The sequence below is a fragment of the Argiope bruennichi genome, chromosome 1 (assembly GCF_947563725.1).
Source record: "Argiope bruennichi chromosome 1, qqArgBrue1.1, whole genome shotgun sequence".
Taxonomy (NCBI): Eukaryota; Metazoa; Arthropoda; class Arachnida; order Araneae; family Araneidae; genus Argiope; species Argiope bruennichi.
Genome location: NC_079151.1, coordinates 100,989,105 through 101,010,863, shown reverse-complemented (window position 1 = coordinate 101,010,863; position 21,759 = coordinate 100,989,105). Strand labels below are relative to the sequence as shown.

The 21,759-nt window shown below is 28.7% G+C and overlaps 1 protein-coding gene across 1 annotated transcript in view; it reads left to right on the top strand.

Moving 5' to 3' along the window:
* The first annotated feature begins 6,405 nt into the window (after positions 1–6,405).
* LOC129963623 (folliculin-interacting protein 1-like) overlaps positions 6,406–21,759 on the top strand; it is a 94,767-nt gene continuing 79,413 nt past the window's right edge. Inside the window, exon 1 of the mRNA XM_056078116.1 lies at positions 6,406–6,587. Within this exon, the coding sequence (XP_055934091.1) occupies positions 6,499–6,587 (89 nt within the window). The 5' untranslated portion in view covers positions 6,406–6,498. The remainder of the gene's footprint in view (positions 6,588–21,759) is intronic.

Here is a 21,759-nt window from a genome sequence, read left to right as displayed (position 1 = left end):
TGAATTTTTCGTTATTATGAATATATGGAGTTTCTTTAAAAATTTCTTGTGAGAAAATAACTTAATAAATAGTGATAACTTTTTAATGCTGTGTTGCAAAATGCATCTCCTTCCTTTCACTATGAATTTCAAAGAATCACCCAGACTTAAAATATTAGAACTAATTTGGTTTCAAATGTTAAATGGATTTTTCTTGCCACATGCCATTTATATTTCTTATGTTCTTCAAATGCAAATTACTTTTTTTTTTAAAGCATTGCTGATATTATTATCTTGTAGTTAAGTAATATTGATAGTCGATAGAGAAAGGTTACAATTTAAAAGAATTTTTTTTCTACTAATGAGGTTGAAATATATGCTAATAAATTATTATTTTTTTTATTAAAAAACCATTCACATTTTAATATAAAAATATAACTTAATGTTTAACATTTTAATATAAAAATATTACAAGACGTTTTCAAGTTCTTATCTTTTGCCATTTCAAATATTAAATGTGGCATATTAATCTGCAAATGAATTTATAAAAGTATGATGCATATATATATAATATACTTTTAGTTCAATGATATTTTCATGTTTGGAACTAAAATATGAACTTATTTCTAAATTTCAATAATTATTAAAATTGGTAATTACTGCATTTGCCATATTTACTGTCTCATACACAAAATGTGTTATGTTCACAAATTTTGATCTTGATTTTTTCCCCCTCCCCAAATTTAACAATCATTTTTTTTATTATTATTATCTGACCATATGTGTGCAAATAGACTAATTTAAGAATGTGATGAATTACTAGGCTGATTCTTGGCAGTCCTGCCTTATTCTCGAACTTGTCATAACTTATCTTTCACAAAATAAAGTTGCTGTTGAAAAAAAAAATATTTACGAATTATTGCTTACCAATAAATGACACTTTTGAAAAAAAAAAAAAACAGTAAGTGTGATTTTAAAATAGAAACAATTGAATTTGTTAAAAAATATATTCCATATATGAAGTTCTGTCTATTCAGGGGTTCTCATGACACAACTTCTGAAAAAATTTGTCTTTATCTGATCATGTTCCTTAGAAGCCCAAACCACTCCTTCAAAAGTTTATAAGTATATCTATGCATGCAGATAACGCTTTGTTCATGCAAATAAAGAGAGTAATTTAAATTGTATTTAAAACGACGATAGATATGTGGTATGAAAGATAAGTCTCAAATGAGTTCATAAATAGGTCATTCAAAGGGAAGGAAATGGTGGAAGGCTGAAATTTGCATTTCCTTATAACTACTGATAATTGAAAGATTATTCAAATTATCTGAACAATTGCCTTTTCATAATGAACAACTTTTGTATCAAAAGTTATATATATACATGTCCTTATAAGTCGATAACTTTCTTAGTTAAAAGCATTGCAGTATGCGCTTTTTTTTTTTTTTTAAACTTAATGATAATTTAGTAGTAAAATCTCGATTTCGAGATAATGGCATGCAAGTTTGAGATTCGATTTCACAGAGAGTTCTTATATACGAGTAACACAAAAGGAATCTACCTTTGTCTTCCAACTTTTCGATTGAAACCTTTGAAAATAATATGACCATTATAGAATTATAGATGCAAATATTTTTTAAAAAACTCTTCCTCCTAAAATATTAAGTTTTTCGGCATTTTTCTTTTCTTTTTTGACATCAAAGAATATTTTTCTTAGAAAATGTTAGACGTATATGCTATACAAATCTTCTAAAGTATAATAAGTACGGAGCAAAAATTTATTTTTCTAGTTAAAATTTGAGTTAATTTGTGCATTTCGTTCGTATGTGCATGTCTAATTCTATTCGATTATCATATTTAGATTCTTATCGACTATCCTAGTTTATGAAGATGAGGTTGCTGGTTTCAGTATCGTTTTATCAACTAAACAGGATTCAAAATTGTAAGATTTGTCTGTAATAATCCTTCTTTGATTTCGAAATGGTAACTTACTCTGTAATAGCAATTTTATAAATTTTTACATAACGCCTACTTTTGTTTTTCTGTCATGCGCTTACTATTTTCATAGAAACTAAGGTCAAAACATATATGCCGAAAATGTATTTTTGATTTGTTCAAAAAAACTTAGAACAAGATGGTTTGGCACTATTTGATTACATGGAATTTCTATTCCTCCTGAAATATTGAAAGCAATGCGCTATTATAGATGTAATATATTCAGATGCACTAATGTTGTTTTGCTTCTGATTTCGATTGGCAACTCGAGATCTGAAATATTAATTAGTGAATTAGCTGTAATTTGGCTATTGGTTTAATTATTATGGTCAAACTAAGAATGCATGGCGTAAAAGATAACAATGGCAAAAGTTATTTACATTTGCAACTCTAATGCTCGAATAATATGATATATGAACTGAGGGGTCTGAAGTACATCACCTTTCTATATTCGGAAATTAAGAGTACATCTAAGAAAAAAAATAATAAAAATTGCTGTCATCAGCACTAACGTTTGTTTCGATCGTCTACGCCCGCTGAATACTAATAAAAAGACAAAAGATCTTTTTTGATAGCTTCTTTAGGCTTGCTGTTATAGGTGTGTAATCCAACTCGCTGCAAAAAGGCCAGACATATCATTAATTATAAATTAACGTGTTCTGTTGAAGCAAGACGAAAATTATTTTAAGACAGATCTCGTAAATTTGAGCCATGGTCAGCTGGTGGGGATGAGTCGGTATATTTTCTTTAATATTCCGAACCAAACCAGCGTCATAATGCATGCCCCGTGGCGTCAGATGAAATATGCACCAGCCTCACATATATGCTGATGCTGATGTGGAACCAGATCTCGAAACCGAGGACCATGATACTGTGTCCTTGATCCATTCTTGACCGATTGAACGGAATTTCAATGGCTTAGAACAGATAGGGAATCTCTATTTAATGCTACATTATTTTAATTATTAGGATGGAAGGCACAGTAGCATGACCGGTATTAGGATTTTTGAATAATTGTTTATGTTTCTAGAACTTTCCTCTAAAATTTGAGATGCCATCAAGGGGAACTGCAGCTGAAAACAGTAGTTCATGCTTATTGTACTTGATTAAACGAAAAATTGTTAAGCTGTATGCACACCAGTATTAGCTAAAAGACAAATATCGGACAAATATTTTTTTTAAAGTAATATAACAGACCAGTTCTATTTTGATAGCTTCGGTGTTGAACACTTTACATCGTTTCAATCAAATTTTCATTTAATCAACTTTATAATTTAAATAAATGTCCATGAAAATAGTCCTATATGGTAAATTCATAATTCTGAATGAAATCCTACATTAGTCTAGCCAGTTTCACTTCTTTTTACTATTGTTCGTAGTTAATATACATAATAAGGAAAGTTATCTTTCTTATTAAAATTCATATTTTTAAAACTTGAACTGTGCATGCTGTTAAAGGCAAAAATTGTCATGTTTAGCACATTTCGTCGATATTTATTTTATAAATATCGACGTAAATTTGGAAATGGAAAGAAAATCTTCTGCATCGTAGGTAGAGCAGAATGGAATTCCACACATTTAAGGGAGTTTTACAATAGTAAAACTAATAAAGATTTTTCACTGGTTAATTTTCAATACTCACTAACCATTAAATACTGAAACCATTAAATATGAAGTGAGAGCAATTCGTTTTTGTCTCAACTGTTTCATTAGAAAATTAGTATTAAGGAAAGATTAATTTTCGAGGTATTATTCCCAATGGCAAGCAATTCCGTACATTGAATAGGGATGACGAATATTTTAAGAGTGGTTATTACGTAACCAATATCAAAAAGTCACAAATACAAGTGATCAATACTTTTCAAAGAGGGGTGTGATGCAAATCCTTGATACGATCTTACTGGTGATATTTCGATTACATATTTTGGATCACGATAGAAAGTAACAATCGATACGATCTGTCCAATGGAAGCTCTCGAAAGAAATCTGTGATCGGATTGAAAAGTGAACGGACCGGTTATTGGAATTATCGTATCGTATCATTGAATTGCATATCACTGAAATTTATCGGAGCGGTGATTTCACCGGAAAGTGCGAGGCTTCACTGGAAAGTGCGAAGTCACCGCTCCACTTTACGGGAGTGACCGATATTCGTATTTGATGATGCACTATTCCATACAGATCATTTTTAATTGCTCGTGACATGATTGACTTTGATTACATGTATTCTGTTTACTGCTGGCGCCATCTATTGGTAGAATATAGGACTAAAGTAAACATTTTAAAGAAATTGCATATATTTTTAACTCACCGTTTCCAGAAAATGGTTCACTCTAATAAATAAATTAAATAAATAGTTTTGAGAAAAAAAATTTAAGAAGTAAGCTGAAACAGATAAATTAATTCAATCACACGTTACCTTAATTAGTTAATTAAGTATTAATTACAATTAATAAATTTTATATTTAATATTAAGTAATAATTTTTAATTAATAATATGATTGAAATAACAGATACTTGGAACGCATATTTAAAAATAACAATAGCAATATTATTTGTTATTAAAAAAATCGTGGATTATGCATCTCTAACATTGAATGGGGAAATACCGTGCAAATATCCTTGGTTTGAAATTTTGTAAAGAAGGAGTAGAAACATTGTTTCATAAAAACTACATAAACAACATATAAATATTGATTCAATTTCATCTAAAATCTACATATTTCATTACAACAGATAACAAATTATTAAATAACAAACATTATTAAATATATTTAAAGCAACAAAGCCAATATTTATATAACTTTCAGAGACGCAACAATCGTCTTGAATGTCAATAGAAAAGACTGAATAACTAAACTGAATACTGTTCTTGTAATTTTTCAAGACTTAAGTTCCTACAACACTGAAACCTCAAACCACTGTGGCCTTATTTACACTTTCCAAGGATTCTAAGGCCTTACATTATTTCATCACTTTTGGACTCCAAAATTTCTTAGGCTTTTGCATTGTTATTATCGGTTTTAATCTAAATTGAAAATTCTTTTTTCAATTTATTTGCACTTAAAAAAATTGTTTGTAAATTTTAAAAGAAATTTTGATTTTCTTCTGGTTAAAACTAGCGTCACAGATTATATATTGTCGGAATCTTTTTATTGATAAGTTGCGTTTAAGAAGGAACAGCAATAATCCAAAAACGTTATTTTTGTCAATTCATTGAAGTCAGTTTTAATTCATGGTGTTTAGTAAAATTAGATACCAACTTCTGAATTTCTGCAAAATAGCTTGATTTACATAAGAGCATATTCATTGAGTACTTGTTTGGGAAACTGAGATAACCAGATTCCTCCCAACGTAATTTCCGAAAGATTAGTGATAGAAATTTGTCTAGTTTAAGATGAATGCGAAGAATTCTCTTCTTCCTTGATTTTTCGCCTCCTTGTAAAACTGTTTTTTCAATGGCTGCTTCTAGCCGAACTTAATTACAAGTTTCTTTTTAAATACGTAGCATATAATTTTGAGGTATCTATAAAATTTAAAAATATACATTATGGAAAGTATTTTTTTGTACGGAAGAATAGCGCGCATCAATTTCTATGCTGCTCGAAATTGCCTCAGACAGATTTTTTTAAAAATAATTTGTCTCATTCGGCTTAAAAAGTGATAAAATGATTTTAAAAAATGTCCTATTCTAATGAAAAATGCTATGTACGACAACATTTGCAGATGAAAATTCTTACTAATGCTTTAAAATAAGAAGTTTGGCTTAAAAGTCCAAGGTCCGAAATTCTAAAGAATTCCTTTCAATATCTGAGAATTTACGAACTTTGATAACAAACAAAAAGTGTGTATGTGGAAAGGTATAATCTGATATAAGTCCTTTCCACGTTATAGTGAAGAGATTCAAAACATCTTCAGCACTTTTAATAAACCGAAAACAGCTGTGGGCGGAATTGTCTATTGCTGGTATCCCTTCGTTCTCTTATAAGGGCAATTTTATGAATGAAAGCTTTTGTATGCTTCAGTGCTTTTTTGCTGTGGAAATGTTGTCATGCTAGAGCTACTCATTATTTTACTGAATATAAGCTTGTTTAATTTCGAAAATATTAAAGTAGAATAGTATTCATAAACTACAATTTGAATTTGAGTCTTTCGTGTTACTATAAAGCATAGTTACAATAAAGCAAGCAAACACAATTATTATATTGTATTTGAAATTAATATTTTTGGATATAGAACTTTTGTTTTAGAATGTACATTATTTTTAAGAATATAATTCAATTTTTTCAGCCATTTTGAAATGAAATTATTTTTACAAAAGATTTCTGAATGATGTATTACCAGTTTCATTATTGAAAGTTGGAGCAGACGAATTCAAATTAGTTTTAAGTTGTGCGTGGGAAAGTTAAGAACTGGGACACACAGAGGAAACTATCGGTTTTCTTTTTGAAAAAGCATGTGTGACGTTTCTGGAATTTCTATTGGTTTGTTGTTGTCACATGACGTCAACAAACATTGAAAATGGCGCCTTTCTTGTCGCGACTGTTTAGTATTCAAAAAAGGTTTTCTACAAATATTCGATCTGAAGACCAACGTGGGGAATCAAAAAGGTATTTATCAATTTTTAATGTTTTGTCTTTTCGATAGTTAGGTTTTCATTATATGTTTTTTTCTTGAATGATTCCTTGAACATGTAGTAGCATTACGTCATCAATGAACGGACATACTACATTCACAATGTTTACATTTTCAGTTAAGCCTAATATCAAGCTGAATATTGTTGATTTTTTATATAATTAAAAAAAAAATTCTTCTTGCTTTACATTTTAAATTATTTATTTTTCATAGTTATATTATTAAAAAATTCCAATTTCCCTGTATTTCTATCTTGAATAATATGAAAACATATGTATTGTTTTGGTTTCTGTTTGTAGGGCATGGTTCTGTCGGGAAGCAAGCTTTAATAATAATAATTATATTTCCCTTATTGTTCTTTTTTATATTAATCATTAAAAATATAATTTTTCATTTTAAAATTCGAAATAGTACCAGGATATTTTGAAAATTTGCTGTCTTTAATTATTTAGATTTTATTTTTCCTTGTTGGAATTCTATTTTATATTCTTTAAATATTTTTTTTTCTTGATTTCTTATTTAATTTGTATCTTAAAATATGTTAAATTTTTGAAATATTTTTTTATTTGGTCAGATATGTAGTCAATAAACTTCAAATTGATTTATTGAAAACAACTTTCAATAATAAAAGAAAATTACACCATATTTTTTGAATATATGATTAAAAGTAATTTGAATATTGTAAATATCAAGAAAAGTTATTGGAAACTCTAGCATTGACATTTTTCTATTTTTTTCTATGATTTTAACTCGGTGATTATTTATGACATTATAATGATTAATCTTCTGTTTATCATTATTTTAGCAGCCATTATTTAGCTCTTTTAAGTATTTATTTTCTTTATTTAAGGCGCTAATTTTATAGCATGCATTTTATCATGATTTACTTATATAATTATAAAAAAAATTATGTAATTTAAAAGTTAACCATATTTTGAGGGAATGTAAAATTTGCTTTTTTTTAAAAAATTATTTTGTTTAGGATCATAATTGTATTAAGAACTGTAAAACTTTATTGACAATTCAAGATACAGAAATCCTTTTTCCTTCTCAACTATGCAACCAAATTTTTTTAATGGTTGTTTTATGGCTTTTTTTTATCTATGGTTTAATTTTTTTAAATGACAAATATCGAGATGAAGTAAAATATCAGAATATACATTAGTCATCACTAGCAGTAGTTATTTTAGTGTCTCATAAATAAAAAAAAAAAATGTAGGAATTTAAATTTACAAACAATAAAATATGAAAGTTTTTTTGTTTTGTTTTTTACACAATCTAAATATTTTAGTATAAAACTTACAAAAATTTTGAGTTGAGTAATCGCATATAACATAAACTGATCCACATTAATCTGCAAGTGAATTTAAAAATATGAAAAATTTTCGTGTATTATTTGTAAATTTAGATGATAGTTTTATTTTGAATTAAATGAAAATGTGAAATTTTATCTTCAAAGTAATGCAAGAATTAATAAATTGTGAGATGTTGATGTTCTTTGATAGTCACTCTGTTTTGTCCATTTGATATTCTTGTATTAAATAGACATAATAAATAGCATTAAATTAATTTTTGGGTAAATTTGTATAAGAATATGTACCATTTTTATTAAAAGTTAAAATTTAAATTATTGAAATAAGTTTATTATATATAATGGGATTAAAAAGCCTACTTATATAAAGTTTTCTCTTTTTGAGGGTGAAATGTAGTTAAATAAAATACAAGAATAAAAAATATTATAATTTCTAAAAATATTAACCTTTTGTATTATGAAGTATCTTATATTATTATCGCCCTCTCCCAATAACAACAGTAAGAAAAAAACTAAATTTATCAATTCATTCCAATTTATTTATAAATAAATATGTATAATGATTTTTGTTGCAGAAATTGAAAATCCTTTGTTGGTAATTTTTGTAAGGATTAAGGAAACTAAAATGGCCTTCTAATAATGTCTTTTTATTTAGAATGGAGAATTGCAAGTTTAAAATCTCATTTGACTAAAAATCTATCAAGTATCTGAAGTAAATTTAATCGTGTTGAATAATGAACATCTTAATGGTGTGATGTGGAAGTTTAAAAGGAGGTATGGAGTTATCCATTTTGTTGCGTAACTTAAAAATTAATTTATTGAAGTTTTAAATCAATTGATTTTTTAACATGGTCAGTTTTTTTTTTTTTTTTTTTTTGTTTGCTTACTTGTTATCTAAAAAATATGTAATGCAAAAATTGTACAACGCACAAAATGAATACACTTCTAACAAATGACTGCCAGACCTAAAGCTTTCAGAATAGGGTTAGTACTTATTTCTTGAGTTGTAGGTGCTCACTAAGAAAAAAAGGTTTTAAAATTTTGATATCTTTAATTAAAAATTTAATTTTTTAAGAAATGATGAAATTTTAACTCTTTTGCTCATTAACTTAACTGCCGTTTTTTTTGTTTTTTTTTTTGGCATTTTAATAATAACAAGTAGCTTTTCAATTATATTTCTGTGCAGTTTTTTAAATTTTATATATTTTCTAAATTTTGCTACAGCAAAATACAGTGGATTTTCATCGTTCATTTGCTGTTGAAAGATCTGTTTAGTTTTGTGCATAGAGAAATTTAAATTTGTACCCTGGTTTCATTGTATAAACTTTAATTAAAAAAATTAAGAAATTTACTTTTCAAAATGCTTTATTTGCAAGATTTGCAAATATACTTTTATATGAAATATAATGCAGTCATCTCTCTTTTTTTTGTATTATTTTGATGTAATTTTATGAATTTGCAAATTTGATTTAGAAACGACAGCGAAATATTGTTATTAAAGCTTAAGGCAAAATAAATAATACTTTTCAATACGTTAATAATATTATTGTTTAAAACAAACGTTTCGGAGTTGAGGCTCTATTTTATGGTGTTTATATTTACAACTGAGATTGTACTTGATATCTGAATCATATATATATATATATATATATATATATATATATATATTTAAAGATCTTTGTGTTAATATTAATTTATATTATTTTTGATTCTGTTCTTAAGAGGGACTCGGCAGACGTTTTATTTACACAAATGATGCTGGGGGTGAATTACAAAATTAAAGGGTGGGAAAAGAAATTCATTGTTGTAACATTGTTATTGCTAATTGTCGTAGTTGAAGAAGCAATAGATATGGAAAATTTTTACTTAACTGTCATCACCGGAATTCTTTAGCTATCGGTAAGGGAAAAAAAAATTTAAAAAAAAATGTTTCGTGCGCTCGTGATGTAATTGCCGTCACGAGCCCTCGAGAATATAATTTAATTTGAACTCACAAGACTTGAATCAATTTAGTTTCAGCTTCCTTGTCCGTTGTCATTAGACGTGATCAAAAAACGAGAAGCGTTTTTGAAGACATTGAATGATACACCTGATTGTGTACGAAGCTGAGAAGATATTTAAGTTATTTATTTGATCGTCAGCACTTTATTTTAGAAATCTAACCTCAATTTACGAGTTGACGAATCTAATGTTTTGTGATATAAAAATTCATTTTTTGAATTGAATTGAAGGATAGTTGCTCACATATTATTTATTTACTAGTATATTATCAAGATCTTAGTGATATTAATCTATTAAGAAGGAGGAAGAGGGCGGGGGGAGTTGAATCAGTATCGTTAATTTTTATGCCTAACAGCGTCTTTTTTAACAGTTTGCTATTCTGCTCCTTTTTTTTTCTTTCTTTTTTTGATTGGAGCTCTTTTAATTCTAAATTAACTAGTTGAAAACGATTTATAATGTGTATTGTTTTAAAATCTGTCCTACTACTAATATAGTTAGATGTATGTTGGCGCTCTACAGGTCAAACTATTTGACTTACAGCTACCAAATTTAGCATTTATGTGTCGTGAAGCGTATAAATGTGTACCTCGGAGTGATTTTTCTCGAAATTTCAATTAATTAAAAATTAAACTGAATAAGGGCATTTTTCCGCTATAACTTCCAAAAATATTATTGCACGAAAATGACATTTTCGTGCAGTAAAAAATTTTTGAAACTTATAGTTTCAAAATTTAAAAAGTTACTGTTTTATTGATACCAAAATAGTTAAGCAATTTTTTTTTTAATTGTGGCAAGTTAAAAAAAAAAATATGTTTTTGCCTTATTAGCAGCTGTAAATTACATTGTTGTCCTGAAATTCAAACTGTTATCATTATTTCATCAAATGTGTAATTCCTTGAATTTCTTCCATTATTGCAATCTGAGGAGGAAGGATTCTGTTTAATATTTGACGTTTAATATCTGTTTTATTTTGAAAAGAATGAAATTTCAATACCGCTAAATTTAGAAGATAAGATTAACCGCACATTTACGTTTTTAATAGCGTTATGATGTCATTCGACTGATCTCCATTAAAAAAATATTAAGGCACAAAATGAAGAGAACATATGTAATATGATTAAAATAATAAGGCTCTGATGTCAGAAAGTTTAATGGAATCATGGACATTGTTATATCTAAATGGTTTATTTGAAATCAAATATAACTATTACTATGGGCGAACCGACTGACTGCCAAAGCCGGCTAAGTAAAAATTAGGAAAAAATTTCAATGTTACGCCATATTAATTTGAATTAATAATTTTTAAAATTAAATACAAATTTGGGTTGTCCAGTTAGGTAATGGGAATAGAATTCTATTGTTTAATTGAGAATTATTGTGTGTGTGTGTGGGGGGGGGGAGGGTAGCATCGGACTACCGCAAGATAAAACTCTACCGTTATAACAGTTTTTGAAGAACTTCGTATAACATCCCTGATGGAAAATAATTAAAAAGATTTTTTTTTTCCTCTCTTCTGATCTGGAAATTTAGTAAAAATATTATTTGAAACATTATTATTACATTAATATGATCTTTAAATAAATCTTTGTAGTTATATATATATATACATTCTATATGTTCTCTTAAACTACTGGATCGAATTTCAACAAATTCCCTTTTACAGTTAAGACAAGAGAAATAATATTGTCAATATTTCAAAGTCCACAAATTTATTAAATATTCAGTTGATTTGAAATTAATGCAAATTTCTCCGTTTATTCACAATAACTTAAGAAGAAATGATTTCTATAGTAACATTTTTATACCGTCTTTAAAATTCAAATTTTCATTCTGCACATTATTTCTTTCAGTTATTATTATTATTATTTAAAAATTTTAAATGTGTTAAAGTTGACATTAATTTTGAATTAATTCACTGTTTTTTAAAATATCTTTTATTTTAGTACCTATCTATTTACCCGGTTTTCTTTGGTTTCAAAGTAGTGATTTAACAATGCCTAAAATTAAAACACAAGTCAGTCGCTCAATTGGAGGCAGAGAAAAAAAAAGCTCTTATGAATAAAAGAAATGGATGATTGACAGCAGCATTGATTTCAGGCAATAAGAAATTAATCATTATTTTGCCGTTTTTCCACAGAAACTTTGAAAAAAAATTTCACCCTCTTAAAATAAAAAAAATAACTTTTCAAAAATACCAGTTTTATTTTTGTGCAATTTTTTTTTCAGTTGTTATTAATTCTTTATAAAAATATAGCGTGGAATATTTTGAAATAAGGAAATTTATAAATACTCTTTTGCTTGTGAACGTTTAGACTTTGGACTACTCTATCACTATTTTTTTTAAAATTTCTTTGTTACTTCATTACATATATTTTGAAAAGAAATTTGCGTATTATAATATTTTATATAAAAAGTATAATAATAAATAATAATTTTATATTAAATAATTTAAAAGTAATTAATGAGTAATAATTTTATATTAAAAGTATGGTTCATGAAAGTATTTTAAACTCGAGCAATGCCTGATATATCAACTAGTAGTTATTAAATAAACTGCAATGTATCTGTTATATGCAACTTTCCTTTAATTCTCAAATAATTTTTCAGATTGTTAGCGGCTAGATTTCAAATGTCGATTCGAAGTTCTTTTTTTAAATCCGATATGCAGAGAAAAACAATGTTTTCATAAAAGGCCTCTGTAGTATGTATGCTTTGTCATGAATGACGTCACGGATTTAAAAGTTTTTTTTTTCCCACCACCCGTGATTTGGCATGTAATTATTTCAATGTCATTGCATTGAACCCAAAGTCCTCTCCGTGTCGATGAGAAGGCCGGTGACAAATTTAAACCTTCTTCCTTTAAGATAAATTTAACTAATGTGATACAGAACTACCCCACGAGGATTTTATCAGTTTATCTTTCATTACTATCTCTTGCAAACTTTGGACTTGAGTCTGTTTTGACCCCTCCCTTCTTTCTCATCTACCCATGCCCCTCTTCCACATCACATTTGTAAAATCACCTGTTTATCTATACCTTATTAACAAAAAAATATAATAATAGTAATAATCTTTAAAAAGAAACATGGCAGCTGTGGGATTTTGTTAATTCCTCTCCCCCCCCCTCTTCTTTTACCTTCATTCGTTTTTGACGAAATAGTGGTTATGGGTTTTGGCGTCATTCTCTTTTGATCAGCTCAAAATAAAACTGTGTAAGCGAGTGCGCTTGCACTTGTTTCGCGTTTCATTTAGACTAGTGAAGTTTCTGATTTGCTTACTCTGTAATCTTTCTTCGGAAAAGATAAATTTAAGAATTTTTTTAGAATATGGTATATTCTTTTTTATTCTATAAAGATAAGTTAAAAGTATTACTTTTTTTAGACTTCCATTTCTTGAGGATTTTGCAAGAATTGGAATAATTTAATTCGAATAATTTTTTAGAACAATTTAGAAATTGTGCAGTAATTATATTAAAAGGAATTAATTAAAAATACAGATTTTATTAGTCTAATTAATAAGTTTTTTTTGTTTTATTTATTATTTTTTAATATTGAGATGTATAGCTTGTCAAATGTATTATCGTGCCGTGCTTTTGATACAAAATCAAAAAAAAATTTTAATTAATGATGAAATATTTAAATGCTCTAAAATATTATGATTTATTTCTATTTCTAACTGGGGATAGATGAATAAATTGGAAAAGTTACTAACGAAGACAAAAAAAGGATAATAATTATGCTACTTCTATTATGCGAATAATTATGCGAATGTATTTAAAATCAATAATATTGTTTAACGTTCCAAATCCAAAGTCGTCCGCATTAATTGTTTGAATCCAGAGTCGTCTGCATTATTTGTCTGAATCCAAAATCGAAATGCATTAATAAATCAATTTAAAAAGGAAGACGATAACAGAATGAATGATTAATTTTGGTACTAGTCAAAATTAAATAGTATAATAATACTTACGTAGTGTGGCGAGCCTTTAATGGATGCGAAAAACAGATTACTATTGTACAAGGCAGACTTTTTTATAATTTGCAAATTTTCATTTATAATTTAAAGTGCAAGAAAATTTTAAAATTTCAGCAGTATTGCATTAAAGATGGATAAATTTTGGAAATAATACAGGGTGCTTATAAAGTCCCGGATCCATTTTGATGTTTAATAACTCATAAAATAATAAAGATAGATTTAAATTAATAACATAAATGGTTAAATAGACTCAAAAAGTTTCATGACCCTTGTCAATGAACTTCCACGTGTGCCCCCTTCGTCGCACGGAGAATATCAAGTCGATAGTCAATTTCACGCCAGGTAGCGACAAGCATGTCGGCATCCACAGAGCCATTTGCGCACTTTATGGCGATTAACAATGCCAGAAACATGAAAGGATGCTTCATCGGAGAACATTATACTCTTCAGAAAATCAGCAGCATCTTCTATCCTCCTTAGCATATCTGTTGCAAAGGCCATCCTCCTAGGTCTATCGTTCTTTTCCAAAACTTGAACAATTTGAACTTTGTATGCATGCAGTCTTAATTTTTTCTTAATAACCTTGTACACCGTCGAAATTGGCATATCCAATTCTGTTGCCGCTGATCTCACAGATATTCTAGGATTGTGTAAAAATGTCTCTCTGACACGCTCAACATCAAAATCACTTGTGCAAGGACGTCTGGAACGTTTCTTATCTTCGATACTTCTAATTTCTAGAAAATTCTTTTTCCACCGCAAGATGCTGTTTTTGGATGGAGGATCTTTTTGGTAAATTCTGAAATTTCTCTGTGCTTGCACTATCGATTTCATTTCTATGAACCACCATAAAATCTGTGCTTTCTCTTGTGGTGTATGCATTCTCCTTAATATCCGCTCGAATAAAACATCACTTACAAAAGTACTACTAGAACAAACACATCAAAAGTAAATATAACATTGCAATAGTTGACAAAAACAAAAGAGAGAAAAATGCAATTAATAAGCAGACAATATTTAGAAAAGTACAGATATTTAGACTGGAAAATGAAATTATCTGAAATTAACCACACGCGCAGACGATATTTACAAAAGTAAAAATATTCAAGCCTGAAAAGGAAAATATATGAGTTATTCCATCAATAAATGTCATAAGTGTGTTTATATCTTTATTATTTTATGAGTTATTAAACATCAAAATGGGTCCGGGACTTTATAAACACCCTGTACTTAGGACATGTATGTAGTTATAGATTTAAGACATGCGTGTTTTGTGGGAAAAAAAATATTTTTCGGTTATCTTTCTATTTATGTCAAATAAACTTCCTTTGTTTCTGTACTCTTTTATAAAATTTGGATTGATATTTTTGTAGCACTTAAAGTAGCAATTCTATTTAAAAAAAATAGTAGGGGGAAAAAAAACCCCATTAAAACATTCTGAAATTTTTTTCCCCATGTTTTTCGATTTTAAAATCTCAGGGATAACCGAGAGGAATGAAAGGATTATTATTTTCTTCTACCAAACCAAACATTTCCTTCCTGGTCCGAGTGTTCTTCAATTACTTGCCAAAGAATGTAACAAACTACTACTTTTCAATCAGTTACAATGCACGTATCTCTTTGTGTTTCGCCGCTATTTGATTTGTGACACTTTGAAAGAAGGTTAAGAGAGTTCGAAAACCTCTCCATCCTTGTGATGCATTCGGATCTCGAGTCACATGGGCCCAGCGGGTCTCGTGATCCCATCTTATCAGGAAAGCTTTTGGGTGTCGAAACTGTTTCTGCGTATGGTGCTATAAAAGAGATTTATCTACTCTGGCCGTAATCACAGGAGGCTTTGGGCAAAAATAAATGGTCTTCCTTTGGGAGAGCTTCTGTTTTCTAGTTTGTGAATTATTTTCTTAAAAATATATTCAAGTCTACTGTAATAATGTTGGCGGGATTTTTTTTAAATGAATTCCAGATTTTATTTCAGTAAATTACTGTCTCTAATTTGCATAATTTTCAGGATTAGTTTTTGATTTATAAAAAAAAATCGTGCTTATACATATAATTTTAAAATTCATAAAAATGAAACTCTAGAATCTGATTACTCTGGCTTTCGTTTCACTTATATAATGTTAAATTTAATATTACAGAAGACATATAAAAACGTTTGCAAGAAAGAGAAAAATTCTTTGACTGAATTCTTTTATAGTAGTAGATAAAGAAGGTTAATACCTTGCCAACAGCTTTTTCAGCTAATTTGTTTTTGGCAGTTAGGGAAAAAAAAAAAAAAAACGTTTTAAGCTTTACTCATTTTTTTTCTCGCTATTTTAAAATATTTTTTATAGGAAATGGTTTAAATATGAATGCTAACATTTCAGTTTTTTTTAATTAATTAAAGTTGTTTAATTGTTATTGAAGCCATATTCTATTGATTTTTTTTAATTGCAGTTTACTAGGTGGAGAACATTTTCAACAATGATAAATGTTTTGCAAATGATGATCATATTGGATATTTCTATGTGAAACTGTCCTGGTTGTAGAGATTATTTTCGCTCAGGCACGTACGAACGCACGCGGGAACACACACACACACACACACACACACACACACACACACACACACACACACACACACACACACACACACACACACACACACACACACACACACACACACACACACACACACACACACACACACACACACTTATAATATTAAAAGAAAGAGAGCAAGCAATCTATAAGAGCGAGAGAGAATGAGAGGGTCGTATTCGTCTAATATTCTGTGTATTCAAATTTTTCTTTAAAATTTTAGTTAAAAACGAACGATTGCTAACATTTCTAAATTTTTTACCGTTTAGTACACATTTATCTTCATTATCTCGTTCATTAATAGTCAAAGTACATTCTTCGCTGAAAGATATTAATACATTTAGAATTCCGCATATCATAAGATACATTGTATACTTTTATAGCAATTTAAAACACATAATCGTTAATGCTAATGGAAATACTGGTTTTTGCGAAAGCAATTAAATTTCTCCGTATCCGAACTTTGTGATAAGAGCTTCCTTATCGGTAATGGAATAAAAATTTTATTACTTAAAAGGTTTGAAGGGGTTAAAAAAATGGTGTCATTTTTAAAACGAATGAAAAAAAAAAAAGGCAATTCTGTCACACGTCTATTTATTTTTGTTGAACGTATTCCACGTGAAGCACCTTCTTGTGACGTGTGTTAAATGCGCAGGTGTCTTCTGGACCGAACCGGTCGTAAATCGCGCCCTCTCTTTCACTTTAAAGAAAGGGCGCGTTTCTTTCTTTTCTTTTTTTCTTTCTTTTTTATTTTTGCCTTGAACCGTTTTATTTCTACTTACGCAGTCTGGCTTTGTCAAGGACTTTTATGCCGCGTCTGGCAATACGATCTATTCGCCGAGGACGGCCGGACTAGTGTCCTTAACTCCTTAGTCCTCTGCATAAATCCTTAGCCAAGCAAAGCTCAATGACATTTTGCCAGACGTCGGTCCTCCAAAGCATTGATTTATGTCATTGAACACAGGCTAGAAGGGATGGTTACAAAAGCATATCGATTTCACCGAAGTCAAAATACGTCATCATTGCGGTCTGATTTAGTTAGATTGTGAATGGTCTAAATCTGTCAATTATATGCCTGTATGATGTCTTTGTCTGTGTTCGTATATTCCTCATCTCTTCCGAGACCAAGTATTTGGACATAACCTGTAGAGTAAAAGAATCGTTTCTTTAAATTATTATTTTAAAATTTGTTTTTCAATATCTGCTATATAAATGATGTATGAATACATATCTGTTGTTAAACTCTCGCTAGTAATTGAGCATTTTATCAAGGCAACAAAAATATTGAAAAAAAAAAAGGGGAAATATAAACAAATAAGAAATGTAAACAATCTTAAAAATCTAAAATTATAATAGTACTAGAGTCACTGTCGTATTATCGACTCGCGTACTGTGAAACTTCATGGATAAATGTTACTACATCCTATTTTATGTTCTTCTCAATTTTAATTGCAAGATAATTTCCTCTTTTACTGATGCCATTGATCAGGAAACGTTTCTGGTTCTTTCGCTATTAATACTTGAATTTAATTCTGGAATTTTAACGGCGATTTATTTCTTTTGGCCCTTTGTTTTAATTAGAACTATTATTTATATGCTATCCACTATGCTTCCGAGAGAAATAATAATAATAATAATAATAATAATAATAAAACATTTCTTCACTGTATATACTTTGTAAGGAAAAGCCGCGACATAGTTCCCTAATCAGTGTCATTGAACCGATTTCAATATATATATGAAACTTCTTGACCCTGAAATATATCATTAAAAGTTTCCCATTCTCCACCACCCTTCATTTTCGAAAGAAATAAAAGGAAAATATCTACTTTACCATGCATTCCTTACTAAGAAAAACCAGGACAAAGTTCTCCAGACACAACCGTGATAAAAATTTCGTTTTTTGTTGTTTTTTGTTTTTTTTGTTTTATATAAATACTTATAACCTCTAGAAGCGCCGGCAGTGTTCGTTTACCTTATCTCCCCATTTCAAGACATATTGCAAAATATAATTTAGGTTCAGCCCTCAGTTTCAACAATTGGAGTGATTTCTCCAATTTTCATAGCTGACTCGACAATCTCTCCACTTTGAAATATAATTAGTCAGAGTGCTATATCAGTATTGTGCAAGTATAATTTAAGATGATGCTTTTATTTCCTTTTATTTATTGTTGTAATTATACTTTTATTATTTTTTATTGTATTAAAATTATTTATTGTATTTTTATTTTTTATTGTATTAAAATTCATCATTGATATGGCTAAATTAATCCTGTCAATATTAGCTGTCTTCGGCAATCATATTAATGCTGATAATATAATTCTGGCGACTAATTTTGACGAAATAAATCGTATTAAAACTAAAGAAAATAGATTTTAAATCATGATTGCTTAATAATGATAGAACATTCAGATTGCTTAGCAATCAAGGGACGAAATTGCTGAGTTGGCAACGGAAATTGGCGAAATCAGTCCATTTGTTGGGGTTGGAGAATGTTAAATTTTGTTTTGCATTATTTTTCAAAAATGGTGAGAGTTGCAGGTGGCCCTTAATTGAAGGGCCAAGAGCTATTTAAAGATCAGGAGCTTTTGTATGCAATAAAAATTAGTACAATTATTGCATTAAACATTTTATTTAGTGATGGTGATTGCGGAACTCTTAAGGTTTTTCCTTGCAGACAATGTGCATTGAAATATTGTTGGAGATTTCTCTTGAATTAAGATAAGGGACCATTTATGACGTATATTGGTGTTATTAACTTTCATATGAAATAAAAAGTGGTAAAATCGGTATTGTAGTTTCGTCTGGAAGATCGGTTCTTTATTTTTGCCAGTTATTTTAAATTTAAAGATTCTGGCTGAACAGTTGGTCGCCGTAAGTGGATAGTCACTTATAAAAAAAATAAATTGTAACCCAACTTTATGAAATGCATAACAATGTTTTGAAAAATATCTTCAATATTTTTGTAAAATATCGATTTTTATGGAAAACATTTATTGCTTCTGACGACCAACTGGCTCGAAGGGAATATTGTTAAATTTAATTTTAGTAAATAGTTTATATGTAACTTCAATGGGGATTTCGAATTGTCAAGCATTAAATCTGTGTTATTTTAATTACCTGACATTTATTCTGTTTATTTTGTGTATGAACCTTTCTCATAAAGACTAGACCCATAACATTAAATTACTATTAAAATATAAATGCCAGGTTCTAAATTTTTCGGTACTGTACTTTTTCACTTTTTTATTTGTCTTCGCGATTGTTAAATTGATATTATTGGAAAGATAAAATTTTGAAACGGTATAGAATTTATTTGTATGCAATAATATTTTCAGAAGTTAATTATTAACATATTTTAATTACTAAGAGTTATTCTGAGAATTGCAAAATAAAACTTTGGGAAACAACTTTTATTGTGGTGAAAAAATCAATCTATCAAGCTATTCAATTCCACACATACACAGGGAATAGACATTCTATCTAGCATATGGTAAGCGTCCATTATATAGTGTTTTCAAATTCCTGTTTGATAAAGGCTTAAAAGGACATTGTGAAATTCTTTGAAAGATAACGGTCTCAGTGATAACGTTATTTATTTTTTTTACTTTCTCGTATACGTAATATAGAAAAAGTATAGAAATCATCATCAAAAAAAAAAAAAAAAAAAAAAAATTCGAACTCGATATTTTGACGAATTTCAACGTTTTAAACCTCCCTGTGCTCGAAAAACACATTTATGGAAAATTTCCGTCTGTCTGTGACAAAGATAACTCAGAAGCGCTTTGAGTTTGACAGTTTAGCGCTAGATGGTTGAAATTTGGTATATGGTCTTTATACCCCATTTGTAGATTTCTATCAATTTTTGAGTAAAATCTATCCATGGGAAGTCTGTCTATTCGGCTGTTTGAATATAATTTTGAATTATATCTACAAAATGTAAAGAGCTGGAATGGTACACAGATTTAACAGCTGCGATATAGATACCTAACAAATTTTGAGAAATTCAACAATGAGTTGCCCGCCTGTCGGTCTGCACTTTTAGAAACATGTAAGCGCGAAAACTCAAAAACACATTGACTTAAATATATCAAATTTGGTATGGGATTTTGTGATTACAAATGCAGTTTTGTGTCAGATTTTTGTTTCAATCGGTCGGGGAAAAACTTCTAAAGCACAAATTCGATTTTCTGGTGCTATTATCTGTATTCCAGAGATTGAATGCCAAAAAAAACTCGCCAAGGGCAGTAAAAAATACTATATTTTCGCCAAAGTTTAATATCTCGTAATTATTGTACGTCAACGTCACGCAAGGCGTTCTGTAGAATAACACCTTATATTAAAGAGAGTAAGCGAGAAAGTTTTGGGGAGACCGTTGCCACAGGTTTATTTTTAACGCATTAAAAATAAATGTGAATAATAATAAATTATTTGCCATTTTATCATAAAGAGGACTTTTCAGGGTTTTTCAAAAATTCATGATTTTTATTCAGAATTAATTAGAGACACTTTCTAGTAATTTCGAATGGCTCCATTGGAATATATAAAACAAGAATTAATGATATTAAAATATTCATCAGGTGTAAATACATCTGAATCGTATAAGTAATTGCGTAATGTGTAATTATAATAGGTTTAAAAACACTTGAGTGCTAATTAAGATTTATTTTTTGTTTTAAGAAATTTGATTATTAATGATGATAATTATTTTAAATACAATGATTTGTTTACCTGCAGTTTATCTGTAACGTGTTCCCTCCCTTTAAACACGTGTCTCTGCATAATATTCGACATTATTATTATTATTTTTTTCTAATAAAAAAATGAGTTTCGAATCTAATCCGAAATTTCATATATAATGTTTTCGGCTTGATTCGTCTGTTTATATTTTATTTTTAAAATTCACTTTTATTAATTTAGCAGCAAGCAATAGTTACAAAATATTAACTTTTGTCGTGAGTTTGGCATGTTAAGTGAATCGATCTTAGGAAACTTGGCGAATTTTTTGGCGATTAATCTTGAACAGCAACAGTCAACCCACAGTTGGATTTGGCTCAAACTTTGACAAATGAACTTTGACACTATAGATGTTAATTCCGTGTACTGAACGCGTGTAATTCTTGTACTCTTTGTTTTGTATTTATCGTGTTAGCTTATATTCGGACAGACGGATTTCCTCTGACCAGTTTTACTCAAAATTTAAAAGAAATCTACAAATTTGATGTACAGACTGTATACTAAATTTCAACCATTTAGCTCAAATAATTTTTGAGTCATC